The sequence below is a fragment of the Notolabrus celidotus genome, chromosome 7 (genome assembly GCF_009762535.1).
Source record: "Notolabrus celidotus isolate fNotCel1 chromosome 7, fNotCel1.pri, whole genome shotgun sequence".
Lineage (NCBI taxonomy): Eukaryota > Metazoa > Chordata > Actinopteri > Labriformes > Labridae > Notolabrus > Notolabrus celidotus.
The window spans coordinates 12,456,167-12,476,140 of NC_048278.1; the positions used below are offsets into that span (position 1 = coordinate 12,456,167).

At 40.1% G+C, this 19,974-nt stretch overlaps 1 protein-coding gene across 2 annotated transcripts in view; it reads right to left on the reverse strand.

The window, feature by feature from the left end:
- rptor (regulatory associated protein of MTOR, complex 1) overlaps positions 1–19,974 on the reverse strand; it is a 228,575-nt gene that overhangs the window by 146,563 nt on the left and 62,038 nt on the right. For both annotated transcript variants that reach the window (XM_034687742.1, XM_034687741.1), the window contains exon 5: positions 1,775–1,933. In XM_034687742.1, the coding sequence (XP_034543633.1) occupies positions 1,775–1,933 (159 nt within the window). The remainder of the gene's footprint in view (positions 1–1,774; positions 1,934–19,974) is intronic.

A 19,974-nucleotide genomic window follows, 5' to 3' on the forward strand; every position in this document is an offset into this window, starting at 1 on the left:
TTTTATGTCCCATTCGTGTTGTTTTTTTGTTTTTTTCTCCTTGTCTTTTTTATTTATTAGGGTTTGTTTTCAGCACGTCTGTAGTATTTGTCATTGTATTATTTACAAATGTTCAATTAAAAAAAATCAAAAGAAACTTTTAAAGACCTACTTTTCAGATATTGTCTTCTTACTGCCTTTTCATAGTCGCTCTGTCTTTTACTTTAAATCATATCTTATTTATTGTTATTCTAATTGCTTCATTTCTATAACACCCTTAATATAATTCCATTGCTTCAATTATCTTAAATGTATTATCAATTATATTATTTGTATCTGTTTGAGTTGCCTTCATATATTTTTCATGCTTTTGTATCATTATATCAACCGCCTCTGTTAAATCCTTGATTCTGATTGGTCAAAACCCCTTAACAACTGTTAATAACTCAGACTAGCAAAGGCAATGCTAGTACAACCTGATCACACACATTCTACAAATCAATCAATCTGCGGAAAGAAGTTATCGCAAAAATGGTTTAGGGTTTATGATTTCAACACTTCCTATTGACATAGTGGCAAAGACGTTACTTTTGAATAGCGCCAGTGAACAAGACGGAGGAAAGTTTTAATATTACTCTAAATGTATTCAGAGAGCACATATCTATAGATTTTTGGTTCATAGCTCACAGTCACAGGAAGAGAAAATAAGACAAGTGGTTAAACGGCACAAAAACTAGAGAGGGATGTTGAAATACACAAGAAGCTGAGTCAAAGAGATAACGACCAAATTGAAGCAAACAGACACGAAGAAGAAAGGTGAGAAGAAAACTCTGATGGAAAAGTTACAGTGAAGAGGTACAGGTGCTGCTGGTATTTTCTACATCTGTTAAAAATGATAACGGAAAAATGACAATCTTTTAACTTTACCTTAAATTGAAATGTTAAGTTTAATTTTGATCAGCAAGTTGGCTGATAGCTATATACAGTAATTAAATCATTTTATATAAATAAAGTCGTCTTTAGATTGATTCTCAGTGTCAGCTTTGTATCTTTAGTTGGTAGCCAGGTAAGACGCAGAACAATGTGGTTATGACAAATGGAATCCTGACAGGATGAGGAAAGACCCTGATTCAATGCGGACGGGTCATTAAAAAATCATATAAAAACATCATATACATATGGCTTGATGTGGTGTTCATTTTACAAGCAGATCAATGTTTCATTGTGGTTTCATCAGAAATGTCTGGGCTCTATATTTTATTCTCTGGTGAGTAGAGGCTTGACGAGATCTCGTGCTGCAAGATTTGCAAAACTAAAGCATGCTGATGTTGCTTGTTAAGGTGATAAGCTATCTTGTGAGATCAGTACATAACACAGGGTTTTTTACTGCATATTGAACTATAAGGTTATGTCCAGCGAATTGATTAACCATGAGTAAAAAATTTGCTCTAAAATTCAAACATGTTCACTCCTGGCTAACAAAGACCAAGAAAGTCAAGACCAGATTGCTAAACACAAAAGTGTATGTGGCTGTTAATGGATTCAAATACCAGATCACAATTGATGCATATACATGTGTAAAGGAGTGCACTTAGGGAGCTTTACTGAACTGATCGAAAAGAAGTAAGATGTTTACATTTGGACTGCTTTCCTCTGATTATTTCCTTGATTACTTTATAATTGCTTTCCTGTTGCACAAACACAACCTGTAACATCTTGCGTAACACAAAAGGAGAAGTTCATGTCTCTTGTATGTGAATCTGAGAAGATTAACTCTTATTTGTTCTTCTGGTACCTTATTAAAGACCCAGATTTCTCCATTGACTGTAGGCCGTGGCACCCCGTGGCCGTTGTAGTGAAAGAGGACTCTCTCCTCTTTGGCGTTGCGTCTCAGTGACGTGCACAGCTTCTTCACCTCGTCCACTGTGGGGTCCAGACTCTGTTTGTAACGCGCCTGAAAAACAGATAGCAAGAGAGATTAGTGTGATTGCTTTCCATCTAAATATCATGCTTTAGTCACTCCCCTGCAGCATAGAGAGTCGCTGTGCAATGAAAACAAATGCACAAAGCAAAGGGTAACACAAAGCATTGACACATCCAGCACTCCTCCTGCCTGTAAATCCATAGAGATGCTATGAAGAGGCCAAGCATTCAAAACATGATCATCATGTTCAATGACACAATTCCCTGTGGCACTGCCAGAGTTTAAATGAATGCATCATCCAGCAAACATCACAGGGGAGAACGTGATGTAAAAACACATGCATTGACGCACATGAGAAAGTTGACTGTATGGCTGTAAGGTGGATCAGTCTGTTTGTTTGCATATTGCCTGATATTGTGTGTCTTCAGGTCTGACGTTGTAAAAGGACCAGAGGGTTTAGAGTCAGAGTCAGTGACTGAAATAAACTACATTCACTGTTGTTGTTGATCTTTATTACAATCATGGCTGTAATAACTGTAGAAAACAGGCTGAGAACCAATCTTCTCTGGAGGACAACAAAACACTTGACTCAATTCATTACGACCTTGACTTGAACTTTAACTAGAACTCTGAAATCTAAAGAAAATAGATTTTTTTTATGTTCACATTATTTGTGCATTATTAAACTGATCAAAGCAGTTTGACACTTATCGACAATGTCCTGATGGAAAACAGCCTGACATGTCATTCTGACCTTTATTCAGCGGAGAGAAAGAAAGATGTTAAAAATTAGAAATTAGAAAAGTAAATGAAAAAAAAAAAGAAATGTGTGCATTATAAATGGAGAAGCCTCACACAGAGGCATTGTATTGACACAAAAGGAGTATGAAGGAGTGGGAAAAACAGAGAAATCATTGTATAGCTTGGTTTTCCATCTTTATACTCTACTCTTTCTGAATTTTGCATAAACCTCAGTCATTTCTACTTCATATTTTGTATTCTTTTTAAACAAAAAAATGTAATTAAACACCAAATGAGGGAGTATGTTTTATTTATTTTCCCTCTGGTAAAAGGACGTTTTGTACGCCTTGAATGTTGTGACTAATAAAGCTATTGTTAACATTAGTCCTTAGTGCTTTATGTAAAACCTCATAACAGAGTAAAAAGCCTCATTAGTTCTGAACTGATCATCTACTCAAACAGAGCTGTGTGATTCATTCATCAACGATTAGATCTATCGCTTGAGATGATGTTTTAAAGATAACATTCGTCATAACACAACGTAATTGCTCTGGTGGAGGTATCCAGCAAAGTGGGGGGAGTGTGTTGTATGAGTTGCACAAGATATCGGAAGCTACTGTTCCTGCTTTGGAGCAGATAATATTTACAGAAAACATTATCAAAATCATAAAATGGGTTCAGTGTAACAAAATCTGAGATTTGACTGGAAGTGTCCAAACTCAACAGACTGAGGAAGCTCAGTTCATCTGCTTGTGTCTAGGATCTGATTCTTTAAGTCTCTATCCAAAGCTCATGACCTTAGGTGAGGGTAGGAATTTGTCGACTAGTAAATCCAAGCTTTGACTTTAGACTCAGCTCCCTAATCACCACAACAGTTCAGTACAATGTCGGCAGTGTTGTTGATGTTGCACCGACACATCATTTTTTTAAGTTATTGTTTTTGTGGCAGATAGGACAGCTGAAAAGAGACAAGAAAATAAGGGAGCAGAGGTGGGGGGGGGGGGGGGGGGGGGTCATGACAAGGGGTCTCAGCCATGACAAGGGGTCATGGCTGAGAGTCAAATCAGTGACCGCCATGACAAGGACTTTAGCCTCACAACCAGCTCCCTGACCGCCAACACATCATTAACAGACAGTCTGCACTACCAGGGATCACTTAGGTAGTGCACCCTTGCTTGTGCCTGTGCCTGCAGGTGGTGTGCCCACAAGGTGATGGCTCCATGGGCCATGGACGCAAGCCCAGCCATCAGACACCAACCAGCAAGCACCCTGTCTAACTCAAGGAAGAAGCCCCGGCTCCCTATCCCAGGCGAGGTATTCTGAAAATTCATATTCAAAGGGTTATCTGTTTTGAAAACCAATCTTGAAAGACAAAATGAATTTGCTTCCCTTTGAAAGTGAGAAGTTTCCTGCAGAGAGAGAGAGAGAGAGATCTTCTTTAAGCATCCTGTTTAGGGCTCCCAAAAATAAGAATCTGAATCACCCAAAAAAATGACTAAGAAGCTGGCAGAATAGAAAGAGACATTTTATTTTCAACGATCCAAGAGCTTATTGAATCAAACAAAGACACTGTTTTTAAAACATGCATAACCTTTCAAAAGCCCTTCTACATTTACAAACAAGGACTCTGGCTGGAAACCCCACACATCAAATAACTACAACAACTTTAAAAAAGCAGCTTGTTGTAACTTATAGGGTGACAATGAAATGCTACAGAAACAAGTGCTTATGGTGAACAAGGAAGCTTACACCTGAAGAGTGTTATCTGTAAACAAGTTGTTGATAATAGAAAAGGTGTAAAGTATTTCATAAACCACTTCCACAAACCTCATGTATAATCTTATTGTAAAAATCAGATACAGCAGTGTTTTTCTGAGTGGAAGTACAAAGAGAAACCCTCGCAGCAGATATTTCACACATAAACAAACTGAAAACAGAGCACTGAGTTTGAGGAGGTGCGACTGTTGTTTCACTCTAAGCCACTTGTTTTTTCTGCCACCTGCTGCGTAGTTCAGATCATACTTCAGCACACTGAGTCATTTTATAAGAGTGAAGTCAGCGTGATACTGGTGTCTGTACTCGTGTAGACGTGCAGACTGGGGAAGCTCCTTGAGAAAGTTTACAGTCCGAAGCGGAGGACACTGCTTTGTTTGAGCTCCCTCAGTTCATTAGATTAAGTGTTTGTGCGGACACAGAGGTGTCAAATAGTTATGCAAGAAAAAAGCACCCAGTTAGACCAGTCTGAATCATGATCATATCAAAGCCTTTCTGTTACCTAACAAACATGCCTTTACTAAACAGCCAGCATCAAGTCCAACGGCTTTGAATCAAAGAAGACGTACCTGTACCTCAACTTCTCACAAAACTTCAAACGACTCAAACCATCTACAATAAATGTAAAGACACGGCCCCGAATTTTAAAAGATGCATCTTAAGGTGAGAAGACTGGACAGCATGGTGCGATTTCTTCTCATGTTTTTAATTTGGAGCAAACTGGCAAGACAGTTTATCTGAACGAACATGGAACTTTCACCCGATCCACTGCGGTCCGGCTCTGTGCTCTCTCGCCCATCAACACCCTGCGGTTGCGTTTTCAGAACGCAGCATGGAGCAGGAACGCCGGACAGCTGGAGTCATGTTACTGAGGTTTTCCTGTGGTAATTACTACATTAATGAATATCTGACTCCTCTCCTCATCCATGTTGTCTTTATCGTCCTCTAAAACCTCTGACCTGTTGACTCCAGGCCTGGCTCCTCTCATCATGACGGTTTGTTGTCGTTGTTAAGTGAAAATCAATCTGGTGATAACACAGACTGTTTTATTCTGAAAATTAACCCGATGTTTTCATTTGTTCTGGTGCCTGACTTCCTGCCCAGCATCCGGCAAGAATAGAAGTCTTGCGTATCTGATCTGGAGGGCTCTAGCGTGCAGGATCAGAGACGTAGCCGGAACACAATGGAGCAGATCCAGTGGGAGTTAACACATTGACTAGAATAGAAACATATCCGATCCGGTACCGAACATGGATCATCCAATTTTGACTCAGTCATTTCTCTCTGCAAATCTCACAAATCAGTAGGCCACAGATTTTTCTTTAGGACCAAAGGTTCAAATTGAAGTCTCAGATTAAACACAAGCCCATTGTTCCCAATATGACAATGAACACAGCAAGATAAAACATTTACAACTCAAGTGGATGTGAAGTAGAAAGGACACATTTTGCAGTTTCTCGCTGACCAGACAGTAAAGCTTTTAAAAGATAAATATTCATTATTTACTTATTTTGTGCATTTATTCTTTAAAATGTCTGTTTTTATAAACTGTTTGAAGAAAAGCATCCAGTGCTGTGATTCTTCAAACAACCTGGAGCATTTCTCACATCATTCTTTAACCATTCTCTGGCTTATCCTACAGGGGAAACTTCACGTTGTGAGGGGCATGTGTGAACGAGAAGCCTCTAATGTTTAAAATTTCCAGCCCTATGATTATCACTGAAATGATTCTGGATACTTTAATCCTCATAATTCAATAATTCAATTATTACTTGCTGGTTCTTTGATGCTCAAAACATCATCCTACAGAGACCAAGGTGAGCACACCTTGATCAAAGCTGCCAAATTTCAGCTTCCTATATCTGGATGAGTTGAATTGCAGCGTGAGATGGCAAACACTGATTTGATTTGAAGATAATCTGATCAGAGTGTCTGACTGTTGAGAGACGCAGCGCTTATCCTGATGATATCAAGTGCTATCTGAATAGTGTAATGGTGTTAGTGAGGAACCTGCAGTGATGGAGGTGTGGTGTGTGAAATCAGAGCTGCTGTACTCTACAGGAGGCAGGTTAATGGAAGGGGAAGTATCAGGTCTGTAAGAGAGAGCTACATTATAAAAAGAAAATGTGAAAGAAAGAAGAAACAGGCTGGTGGGAGATGTGATCACACTCATCTGCCTGAAGCTGTTTTTAGACATTTAACAAAGCTGGTAAATTACATTTATGGCAACTAGGTGTGTTAAACTCAAGAGGCATGATGTCAGGATTCATATGTATGAGGAAGAAACCTTTGAGGGTTTATTTAGAAAAGAAAACATCACAGTTTCTTAAGATAGGAAGACACAAGTGCGTGTGTTAGTGCAACAGTGTGAGTTTAACTTTATTTCCTAAAGGGCTGTAACAATTCAAAGTTCACAATGTTTTATTATCACTCCAAATGTGGGTACAAACGTGAGAAATATCTACGTGTTGGCTCCATTACAGTCAAGTTTCAATAAGCTGTACAATGCTGGGTTCACAATATAATAATGTTGTGGTTTTAAGGATGCTGGTAATCCAGTCTATGTTCAAGCCATAGGGAAAGGATTGCCTCATTGCACTGTTATTTTGATGCTTTCTTTTTTTTCTACAACTTTACAAACTACTTAACAAACAAAGGTACAGTATGTCTACTAGATCAAAAGGTACAGTATGTCTACTCAATCATGAAGTGACAGGAGTAGATGAAAACAGCTGAGAGAAAGATCAACAGTACAACATGTTCAGTGAAGAAGAAACACTGAGGAGGCTCTAAGGTTATGTCTCTTTTTCTCTCTGTAATCAACAGAGCAGGCATGGAGATGAGATCAAGTGGCCACCTCTGGTCTTGAGAAATTAAGCCAAAAATGCTAAAAACTGCAGTTCCTCAAGTTTCTCCTTGAGGCTGGCTCCAGAAGTCCAGGAAGCCACATACACACCTATTCTAGAAAGCACACCTATACAGCAAAAATAAACATGTTTACAGCCAACTACAAAAAACTGTTTGAAGATAACATATCTATCCAAACACACTTTATGGGGTGAATTTTTGTACAACTCATAAGTTTTGAAGATATTAAGGTTACGAGTTTTGCATAACATGGAGCATGGCAAAATTTGACAATGTAGCTGTTAACACAGAGGCTAACGCTCACCTCAACAGCATTTCCAATATGGCGACCGCATCATTTGGCTTCAAAACTCTGCTTCAGAAACCAATGGGTGACATCATAAAGACTATACATGTTTTATACAGTCTATGGACGTGACTAGCGATACATAAGTGAGGGGTAGAGAGAAAGAGAGAGAGATGGGGAGATTGTGCTCTCAGCAGTTGAAAAGGTCTTATGTTTTTTTTATTTACAGGGGGACAGGATAGTGGATGAAATAGGAATGTGGGATGATAGAGTGGAAGTTGACATGTGGCTGCGGTTGAGTTTTGTACCTGGGTTGTCAACTTCACAGACCAAAGCCTCTGTACATGGCGCGCACAATATCCAGTGAACTAAATTAGAATCTAATAAGGATGAAAAATGCTTCAATGGTTAGCAAATATACATCAGTGGGCCAACCAGATATTGTTTGTATCATCACCTCAAAACTTGTACGTACTGCCACCTCAACTGTATGGCTCTCTTCAGCTTCAAAGAGTCAAAGAATGATAGTGCCCTCGGCTGTTTTAAAAAAGTGTATCATATCTATTTTCTATCTCTACGATTTGAATCATCCCACGTTTACCAATATTCAATCATCGCAAAAGATACTGTCACATCCCTGCTCCTACCATCAACAATCTCAGCCTAAAGTGGGAGCTGTAGACTACCTTGGAGAGATTTCCCTCCAGAAGTGGACACAAACTGCAGCGCCTCCTCTTCACCTTACAGCACCTCCATAAAATACTCCTCTATTACAGCCATCAAGGGCACAGAAAACAAACTCGGCTTTAAAGGCGTGTTCTGTGCCGGCTCTGTCGCCATTCATCATCATGTCACTTCCTGAGAGTGGGCAACCTTTTCAAAGTAGCAGAAGCATTCAGGATGCAATTAAAACACAGACTGTTGAGCTGTAAGGTGCAGTAGGAGCCACGCTGTCACACACATCAGGACACCACAGAAAGGTTACATCTGCAGTGACCGCAAACAACTACATTCAAGTTAGAAAGTCAGGCAACATTTTAATTTACAATCCTGATAGAGCTCTTCTGTTCAAATGTGAAGTCTGACAGCCTCGAAACATACACTCTCATCGAAAACAAATCCAATGTGTGACAAGATTTTAATGGAATGCACACAAATCACTGCTCCTGTGATATGGAGGTCATTCTGAAGGAAATTGAAGAGGAAGAAAAGTTGAGGGTTAAAAAAATCCCAGAGGACATGTTGACTTGGATGACAATGGTGGCAGCAGCAGTAACCAACTTGCTGTCACAGAGGGAAAGGAGTGAAGTCAGCCTCTGTGCTCTCAAGTACCAATCAACACGTGAGGTAACTCTGGGTGAGTTGTGGAAGAAAGAGAGGGAAAAGGAGAAAGAAAGAAAGAAAGAAAGAAAGAAGAAAGAAAGAACAGAAAGAAAGAAAGAAAGAAAGAAAGCAAGACAGCAAGAAAGACAGAAAGAAAGACAGCAAGAAAGCAAGAAAGAAAGAAAGAACAAGAAACCCAGGGGAGAGACTTCCTAAGTGGATTTGTTCCGTGTAAAAACCTTAAAGTAAGACGAACATTTGAGGTCATTTTGAGGCTCAGTTTATAAAGTTTAAGGCCTCCGACAGAGTTTCTCCTGCATTTTACAACGTTCATTTACACAGCTTGTGAAATAATTGCGTGATTCATCTGATAAAGTGAGTCAAACTTTGAAACGTGACATTTAGGCCGTACTTGAAACTAAATACTGATCTGTAGCCAGCCATGAGAACACACAGAAAGGGGTACACAACAATACCAAAATGACCCCTTAAGAATTCACTGATTCAAATTTAGCTGAGGGAGAACAACCAGTCTGAAAAAGAGCAGTGAGCAGACCCGCACGACATCTTATCCCCAGTGACAGCAGTCCTGCTGGGGCAAGTGTGTCCGGGCTGAGTCAGTTCACAGCAGGTCACACAGAGCAGAGGGAGAGATGACACGTCTCCCTCCTTCTGCCAGAACACACCTCCTGTCGAGATACCCATGCAGCCATTTCTCAGTCCTGAAACCACAGTTTCAGAGGTGTGGATGATTGCACTTTTGAGAAGCTGTAGTCAATAACACCACCTCAAGTGAAATAATATCTAAAAAGCCAGCATCCTACAGAGAGAGGAAGCTACTGACTCCCCTTAACTTCAACATTTTAGAAGAATTTGCTATTCAAAACGCAGACATGTAATGATGCACTAACAATTGGTTTCATTTACGTCTCTGTTCTCGTGATGGAGACGGTGCTGGGAGTGAGCAGCAGGCATCAGAGCACTGCTGCTGCAGCTGACTAAGTGACATGGGTTATGTAACTGGCAGAAGGGCCCATTACACTAAGTGTGAGTGGACTGTACATTTAACAAGAAAAGACTTGAAAAACAAAGCGATCAACACAAGTTAACAAACTGTTTGATTTGACTTTCTGAAAACTTTCTGAAACGCATCCTGCCTCTTCAATTATTTTCAATGCTCAGACTTTTATGTCTGTGTAAAAGGTAAGAAGGGAAATCAATGAGGCTTCCTCTCTTCTTACAATAACAAACCTCACTTCCTGAAACCTTTTATTACTCAGACGCTTTCACACAGACTTCCCCTTCATCTATTGACAGTCTGTGTACACACCCTTTATTTATTTCATTCATACCCTCAACTCATAGATGCTTTGGATATTTTCCAGTCTTATGGAGATATTGCATCGATACATTTCAACTACAGCAAAGTGTTCAATCGATTTCATAAACTCACTAGACTGTATCGTTAAGGGCAATACTTAATAGTTTCGAGAGTTCAACTCATTCAAAGGTAAACCCTGAAAACATCATGTAAAGCTACTTTACAAAAGTTCTCCAAAGTTGTCCAGAAATGGTTCAGTTTGGCAGCCTTCAAACTATAGCAAACCGGTCTCTGCTGTAGAGTTTTCCAGAGTCAGTGGCTACTAAAGGTGCAACATTCATCATTTACTTCTGCAGGCATACAGCTGAATTGGAGAAGTGAGTGGTACTGTGAAGTGCACAAAACAGCTGCAGTCACATTGAAGAAGAAAACAAAAATCTTCAAAAGAAGCACCGTTGGCCAAAAGATGTCATTTAGTTATGTTACAGTATTCTACCCTGATAATGGCGCTTCAAGGAGAAAGCTTCTGCTTCACTGTGCAAAGCATGCTGGACAGGCTTAAAAGTGAAGCAGACCAGTCTAGCCATACCACATTTTAACACTCTGGGTCATAATTGTGCATTTAAATAAAACAGTGATGTACTATCAGGTAGGTGGTACAATGCTATCTTGTGCCACGAGTGTCGCCCTCCCGTCTTGGTTACAGTGTGTTATTGAAAAGCTCCAACAGGTACAAGTATTGTTGAGGAACACATAGTAAACTTCACTTTGTCCTTCAAAACCGTCATCCGACCAACATTGGAATGATGAAACTTTCCCAGTGCTTACATGTTGGTATCTTTTACTGCGTTTGGTAATTCATACTCAGAAATAAATAATTTAAGTGACAGTCATTACAAGATAATGACTCATTAAAACACTTCAAATTGGACCTGCTTTGTTTTGCATTTTATGACTTTTGTCATGAATGAAAGAAGTCATATATTTCATCATTTAAGTTTTCTTAAAAATAGTGTTAAAATATTGCCTTGCCTTGTTCCTGTGAACCCAACATTGTGTATTATTCTCTCACACCCCTACATTTAAGTAAATAAACCCTGTGGGTAGCTGTTTTGATTGAAAAGACTCCTTTAAGACAAGTTACCAGCAGAGGTGGGGTGGCGCAAATCTCTTCGATTGATTACAAGCTGAGGGCTTGTCCATGCCCCACAGCTACCAACACTAGCGCTATTGAGCTCAACGACCATACCATTAGCTCACAGGATGGCAACAAAAAGAGCTTCACAGCTGCACAGAAACTTCACATTGTGGACTTGGTTGAAATTAGGGATGTCAACAATTAATCAAGTATCGATTAATTGATTGTGAAGAACTTACTCAAACATGTTTTTTTGTTTGGATTCTATATCCCGTGGAACAAACATCACGTGGTCTCGTATTCTGTTAAGCTATCAGGGAGGCGTTTTATGTTAAAGCATGTTTCCATGTGAATCAGCTGACTAAAGGTGTTGCGCACAGCGGAGTCGCTCTGCTGGGGTCTCGGCTGAGTGACAGGTCTCCATGAGCACTTTTTTTTGCCAGGGCCGGACTGATTATGGCCCAGTTATGCTCAAAGCGGACACCTGACCACGTTCATATGCATATTTTTCTCAATAAGAACGAGTAGACAGAAAACTGGACAATTTGATTCAGGGGAAAAAACGCCTTTTGGCATTTTTTTTTACATGGAAAACTTTACGTTTTTTTTTTTTTATGATTAATCAATAAATGATTGTTTACATTTCCAAAGAACAATTAAGGTACCAATATCAAACTAAGATTCTCTAACCAACAGCTTTCATTTCAGAGACAAAGTGTGTTTCTTTGTCTTGTGTTTTTTCTTATAAAAAAAAAGGGAAAACTGGGAAAAACTGTCAAGGCCAAACACTCCAACATGTTTCATGGGTTCATGATTAGAGTTTGAGTTTCAGAACCCTTTGATAGACCATGTTTGATCAAAAAAAAACTGTGAACATGTGATGTGTGTTAGTGTGTATGAGTGTGTAAAGAGAAAGAAGCAGAGACCTTAAAGCACCAAGCCAATTAAAAGCAGAGTTCTGAGCAGCTTTCAAAAATCTTTGTGTTGTTTGTGTTGTTTGTATGTGTGTGCGTGTGTGCGTGTGTGTGTGTGTGTGTGTGTGTGTGTGTGTGTGTGTGTGTGTGTGTGTGTGTGTGTGTGTGTGTGTGTGTGTGTGTGTGTGTGTGTGTGTGTGTGCTTGTGTGTGTGCGTGTGTGTGCGTGCGCGTGTGTGTGCGTATAATACCGAGATTGTTTTGGCCAGACATTGATGAAAACTGACACCAGAGAAGCTCAAAGCTAACCATTAATAATAACACTCACTGTGCAGCCAACATTTCTTTGAACCAAGACTCATTATATTTTGTTTTTAGCTCAAGCACATTAGATAAAAAACAACAACAGGTAGGTGGCGATCCAAATGTAGCTCCAATGTCAAAATAACATACAAAGAAAATCGTCTACAGTACTGTGATAGGAAAGGGTTCAGCTCACAGGACTAAACAGCTGTTGGTTGTCATTCTGAGGAAGCTAGCGGCCGTAAACAGAATGAGATGAGATGAGATTAAATTAAATGAGAGCCAGTCAATCCTAAAACAAAGACATGGAGCAATGACTGCTGGGATATCTCAAACAGACCCAAGCTTTCAGGTACGGAGCACCGGTCCATCTGTTTCAGGTAAACAGCAGCTTCACTGTGTTTGGCAGCTAACAGGGCTAAGTTCAAATCTGGCTGACTGTAGCAGTACAAAGACAAAGTAAGATCTTTCATTGGTGTATCTGACTCAAACAAATCAACAGAATGCTGATTTAACTACATCACCATTCAGATTTGAGAGAAGTGAGAATTCATGCCTCAACAGGTCTGTGCAGAAAATAAGCAAAGTAATCCACTTATATTTATCATCAGCGGAATTCAGATTACCACAGATTGACCCTGTAGCTGTGGCTATTGGGGGGGGCATACATTACCCTATTCATAATATGTTACATACATGTTACATGTTATTTTATATGTTAAGGCTGTATTAGGCTTCTTTATGAATGAATTGGGCTTCTTTTCTTCAACTTGTTTTAATGTGTTCACAAACGACTTTAATTTGGTCACATCACTTCCTTTTACTTCATCACATCATTGCACCAGTGGTATGTCCTGCCCCGTCTCTTACTGTTGATCTCTGCCCAAGCGGCAACCTCTGGTCTCAAACGATGAAGCCCATGCGGAAGTGCTATAAACTGCAATACATCGAAAATCCGCTTGAGTCTGGCTGCAGAAACACCGGAAACCACATAGACATGAATGGGAAAAAGACGATCTTTGCAGCATTAATAAACATGTTTACAGCCTGGTTCAAAAAACAGCTTGGCTCTACAAAGCTAATCTCTCTATCGGCACACACTGTACGGGGGGGTGAATTTTTTTCTAACGTGACGGTTAAGAAGATATTAAGATTAGGAGTTTTGCCCAAATAAGTACATGACTGACATGACTCCCGGTCGCGAACACACAGCCATTGGCTAAGAGGCTCACACTACGTCACACTCTGCCTGGTTGAGTTCCACATTACCAATATGGCTGCTGCCGTCGATTTGCTTCAAAACAGCTCTCAGGAACAGATGGGTGACGTCACGGATACTACGTCCATATTTTATACAGTCTATGTCTCTGCCTCAATGTGTTGGATCTTTCGACCACAGTCAAACAAATTGCTTTTGGTTGAATTTGATGCATTACTGTGCTTGGCCAAGGAGCTTCAATCAAAAAGGCCTCAATCAATGCATCAACAGGTGGGACGTACTGATCAACTAAAATTGATGGCATTACACAGGACTTCCACCAGATCCGTGTCCAGTCCGTCTCCAATCCTTTGCGGTCCAGCTCTGTGCTCTCTCGTCCGTCAACACCCACTGGTTAAGTTTTCGGAACGCAGCATGGAGCAGGAGCGCCGGACAGATGGAGTCATGTTACCAAGGTTTTCCTGCGGTAATCACTGAATAAACGACTATCCGACTGCTCTCTTTATGCCTTTTGTCTTTATCGTACTCTGAAAACCTCTGACCTGTTGACTCCAGGCCTGGCTCCACTCATTATGATGGTTTGTTGTCGTAGTTAAATTACAAACGATCTGGTGATAACACGTAGTCTTTTATTCTGAAAATTAACCTGATATTTTAATTTGTGTTGGCGCCTGACTTCCTGTCCTGCTCCTTCTGCTGTGTGCATATTGAAGCGTAGTGCTCCGTCATCCGGAAACAGTAGAAGTCTTGCGTATCTGATCTGTTGATCCAGCGTGCCGGATCAGAGACGCAGCCGGAACGCAATGGAGCGGATCCAGTGGGAGTGAACAGATTGACTAGAATAGAGACCTACCAGATCCGGTGCCGTGACGGATCGGAGACTGACCGGAGACGGATCAGGTGGAATTTGGCCGTCAGTCACCACGCACTAGCAAAGAGATGTTCTAAAAACTTTAGGGATTACTGATGTTAATCTCAAACAGATGATAGAAGAAAGTTCTCAAAGTGGTTGGTGAATAAACTTGGGTGGCTGCACATATACTTGAGGAGCCTGCCAAGGTATCATGTATTTGTGGGAAACACTGAACTGCTTCTGATGCAATCTTTTGCTGCACTCACACATCACCTCACCCTGACTTCTAACAGATATGTTGCAAGAGAGCTGCGAAGAAAGAGTCAGGGTGAAATTTGTCTGTTTGCGTTCACACATGCAGCCAACACAGATAGTCAGAAGATTTAAAGGACTCTTGTGCACGTGTGAAAGGGGCTTTACTTCCTTCAATAGTGACAGTGTTTTCTGTTACATCTCTAGTCACAGTAACCTGCAGTCTCACAGATACATTACAGCAACTATTCTTAACCCGAGCAGCCAGTGGCCTAATACAACACTCTCCTCCGCTCTAATCAACTGCTGCCCTCATTTCCAGCCCCCTGCAGGGAGAGTCACACCAGTTAGTGATTGAGGGGAGATTGAAGTGAGCTGGAGTACCTCAAACCATTAGCCAAGAGACGAGCTCAGGGACTGCTGCTGTCTCTGACTCAGTGTGACATTGTGACTGTGTGTATGATCTTTTAATTAGGGAACATGTTAAATTTCAAATGTAGGTTTTGAAGGTGAGGTTGGGAATCGCTGGGTGACTCACATTGATATGATATGGGATAGGTGGCCCATGATAATGACGTCATGAAACAATACTGCAATAACCAAGCAGCAACCTCCGGTCTCAAAATATGAAGCCCATGCGAAAGTGTTAAAAACTGCAGTTCGTTGAGCGTCCGCTTGAGGCTGGTTGCAGAAACACCAGAAAACATATACACACCAAATTAATAAAGACGATATTTGCAGAATTGATAAACATGTTTACAGTCTGCTTCACAAACAGCTTCGGTCTACGTAGCTAATTTCTCTATTGGCACACACTTTACAGGGGTTGAATTTTTCTAACGTGATAGTTCAGAAGATATTGAGATTACAAGTTTTGCCCGTTTAAGGACATGACTGACTTGACTGACAGCCGGGAACACTGTAGCTGTTGCCTAGGAGGCTCAAAGCCCGCCTCTTTACCTCACACTAGCTTGACAGAAGTGAGGTTGAGTTCAGCATGTCCATTATGGCTCCCACCGACAAGAGCTTCAAAAGAGACTTCAGGAGGAGATGAGTGACATCACAGATATTACGTCCATAAATGATACAGTCTATGGCAATAACCGATACGTTGCAAGATAATCACAAAATGATACATCACGATATCTGATGAACTGAAGAATCTACACTCACTCTAGAAAAGGTGACAATCTTTTTTTTTTTACTGCACTGTGGTTTGGTTTCACTGAGATGAAACAATGTTCATGTTTTCAGTCTTTATATTCAATTCACTTAAAAATTACACATTCCTTAAAAGAAGCACATTTTAGTGCTTGAATGAGTTTCAACAACTTGCATATTCAAACCTGTTCATGTTGTATGGTTAAACTACAAAACATAAACTTGTTTTTATGTTAATATACATGACTGTACCTGCATCATGCTCATTTGTAGCACCTGGGAATGCATTTATCACTATTTGTTGTTGAAATACACAGTAATCATCACGTAGGACTCTGCAGACTGTTAAGTCCAGCCATCACAGAAGAGTGAAAATCTGCAGACTGGAGTGCATCTTCCACCTCTAGCCTCAGCATGAAGAGCTGGAAGAGATTTTCTTTTTTTTGCTTTCTTTCTTTTGATCTCTCTCTTTTTCTGGTTTTAAAAGTGGCTAAGGCATTTCTGCTTCTTTGCCCCACTGTCTGACAACTCGCTGTCTTCTTCTGGTATTCTGCAGCTGTCAACCTTTTCTTCTTCTAAAATTTAAGTGACACTCATGTTCCCCGCGGTGAGTCAATTAGCAGAGAAATCTGTTCACAGCACTTTTTGTTTTCAATTTCAAATTCGATACGTTTCCCTGGCCTACCTATATTTGTATCACGCACGTCCGTATGACGACATGTTGCCGTAACGATATTTAGTCCTACCCCTATTTAAAGGATTTGTCCGACGTCAGCATGTTTCTGTTATGCAAAACAAACGCACACCTCACTCACAGTTTGGGCAATGACTCACTAGAAAGTCTGATGCATAGTTCAAACGGCGCAATGGAAAAGTTGTGAGACAGAAATAAAAGCAGTTAGTCATTTATTTTACCGCTCATACGGATGTCATTTGTCTTGTGATGCCAGATTTCTGTTCACAGCCACAGAAATAGCAGCAGGTAGAGTAATGAGTTATTAATATTGATCAGGAGCACAAATAAACCCACACAGATGTATTACAGTCATTAGTTCTGCAGCCTCTCAAACAAAACAAGGAGAGAAATAACAACAATCTATTTGTACTCTAATGCAGCCAATCAAACATCTTAGATCTGTAGCTGTCAATTACAAAGATGTTACGATTTAACGTGTTCAAGGCTATTCTGTCTGTTTTAAAAACTACACTCATTTGACTCATCAATATCTTTGCATATTGCTGCATAAGTGGAAAATATTTATATAAAGCTTTTTTTGGATCCATAATGAGCTGGGTCATAAATTGCCTCAAGTGGCATCACTGGCAATTTCCAGGAAATCATACACTTTTAAAGTTTTAACGGTTAAGACAGCTTATCAGGCTGTTGCTCCTAAAAAAGAAAGGTTTTAGCTGCTCATGGTCACTCTTTTAATATTCTGATGATTGTGTTTTCAAGCGTTTGCCTTGATTTGCTTTAAATCAAAGCTCAGAAATATTAGATTGCAAAATAAATAAAAGGTTTAATACACTGATCCATCAAATGACCAAAAAAAAAGGTTTAAAAACATCTGACACAGCTGCTAATCTTCAAACAGTGCTGGGATAAAACCATGGCTGTGTAAAGCATGGATGTAGTCTCAGTTATGTTACTCATTGTATCCTAAAGCAGAGTTTTGGGGCCCTTAATGGCGGTCACCATATTGGAAGCAGACTCAACCTAACTTTCAATCAACCTAGCAAGAAGCACAGAGATGGAGTTAAGGCGGGCCTTTAGCCTCTTCAATAACAGCAGCAGTGTGACGACCTGTCAGTGAAGTCAGCCATGCCCTCTCTCATACAAACGTTATATCCTTAATATCTTCAGAAATAACCGTCTGTGTATAGTGTTAGAATATAGAGAAATTAACTATTCAAATCAAATCAATCTTTTGGACCAGGCTGTAAAGATGTTTATTTTTCCTCTAAAGGTGGAAAGAATGGGTCTGTCCATGACTCCTGAGGCTTATGAAACCAGCCTAAAGTGGACAATTGAGGTTAGTACAAAGTGATATTATCACAATAACATTTTCATATCAGTAGATATTGATAATTATAACAATCAATATCAAATTATTACATCTTTCAAATTTAAAGGCAGATTTTTGCATCTGAGTGAAAGTTGAAGAAACCAGAGGAATGATAAGCTTGTATCCAAAATCCAGTGATCTGATAAGCATCTTGAATAGGAAGCATGTCTTTTTTTGTAAGATGAGATGTAATTTTGTGAAGCATTAGTTTGTAGATTCCTATTTTTAACAGTTTTAGATCATTTGCAACATTTCATTCAAAGTTAGAAAAGATATATCAAATTGTATACTGTTTTTCTGTTTGTAACGCAAACAGAAACAGGAAATAGCATGCAAACATACAAGCATTTTCAAGTCATTTGATGCCCGCAGAGGATGTTTGTCATGTCTTTGGCCCAGTGAAGGATGTGTCTTCTCAATCCCAGGGGTCATATGGAGTGGGGTTAGGTTTCTGTGACTGACCCACACACTCATTCATATAGGTGCTTTCAGGAAGCAGCTTTCAAGACACCCTCTCTCTCTCTCTCTCTCTCTCTCTCTCTCTCTCTCTCTCTCTCTCTCTCTCTCTCTCTCTCTCTCTCTCTCTCTCTCGCTCTCTCTCTCTCTCTCTCTCACTCCCTCTCTCTCTCTCTCCCTCTCTCTCTAACTCCCTCTCCCTCTAACTCCCTCTCTGTCTAACTCCCTCTCTCTCTAACTCCCTCTCCCTCTAACTCTCTCTCTCTCTCTCTTTTCCTCTGTGTATCGACCACATTAGTGTCTTATAATAACTCAGCAGCAGTGCCGAGGGGCTTCACGAGACATATTTATAACTGAATCAATGAATCTATATCTGCAGCAGAGCTGGATGTAACAGATCTCCTCTGTGGATGTTTTGGTGTGCATTTATTTTTATGTTCATTCCCTCTGTTTTCTTTTCTGTGTGGGCTTTTTGTCCTCTGTGCCTGCATGTGTATGCATGTGTAGTTTCCCAGCCACCTTGTTTACACTCAAAATCTCATATTCAGCATTAGCTGAGGAAAAGGACCTAGATATTAGGCGATCAGCTGTTATTCTTGAAGATCTTGATGTCTGCCCACTAAAATAGATGTGTACTGTGTGTTTTGGCTACACCTGCAAAATCCATTGCAATCAAACAACAGCTGCCCAAGAAATCCTATTCTTATATAGATTGTAATGCCGGGTATGACCTACTGCAGAGGCCATTATTCAACTCGCTGGTTATTTTCTATGGAGAGTCAAAGCACTCAAAGTGTTGAATAGAGATATAGGTTGTTATTATTGGCACTGTACACTTTTAAAGCTGCAGGTCTACTAAAATGAGAGAAGACATTATTGAATATATATAATAATATAGCTGTAAGCTCTTAACGCAAAGATCATGCAAAAATGTGCATTGATGTCAGGCAATACAGATGATGCCAAAAACTTCAAATAACAATGTCACTTTGATTCATTTGCATGATTATACAACGTACAAGGGGCGCTGTGGTGCTGAAACTAAACACACAGCGATGCCCCTGAAATCTTGATGTTGCATCAAAAATGTCTGGCTCAAATTCTGTTCAAAAAAGCACTCATTTTTAAACTGTGGTGACTCCAGCTCTGGGGATAATAAAGCTCATTGAGCATGCAGGGAAACAACCCTTTTCCACAATGTGTGCATTTAGGTGTGCAAATATGTACACCCACCACCCACTCCTACTCCTCCCCCTATCCTAAGAGAAGTGGGAAATGGATGTTGGAGTGTATTTTCTGCCCTCCTGTCTCATTCCTGGAAATCGCAGGGAGTCGATTGTACCTTAAAATAGTCCCCACATCATCTAAGCTAATATGCTTTTGATTAGAGCTGTGGTG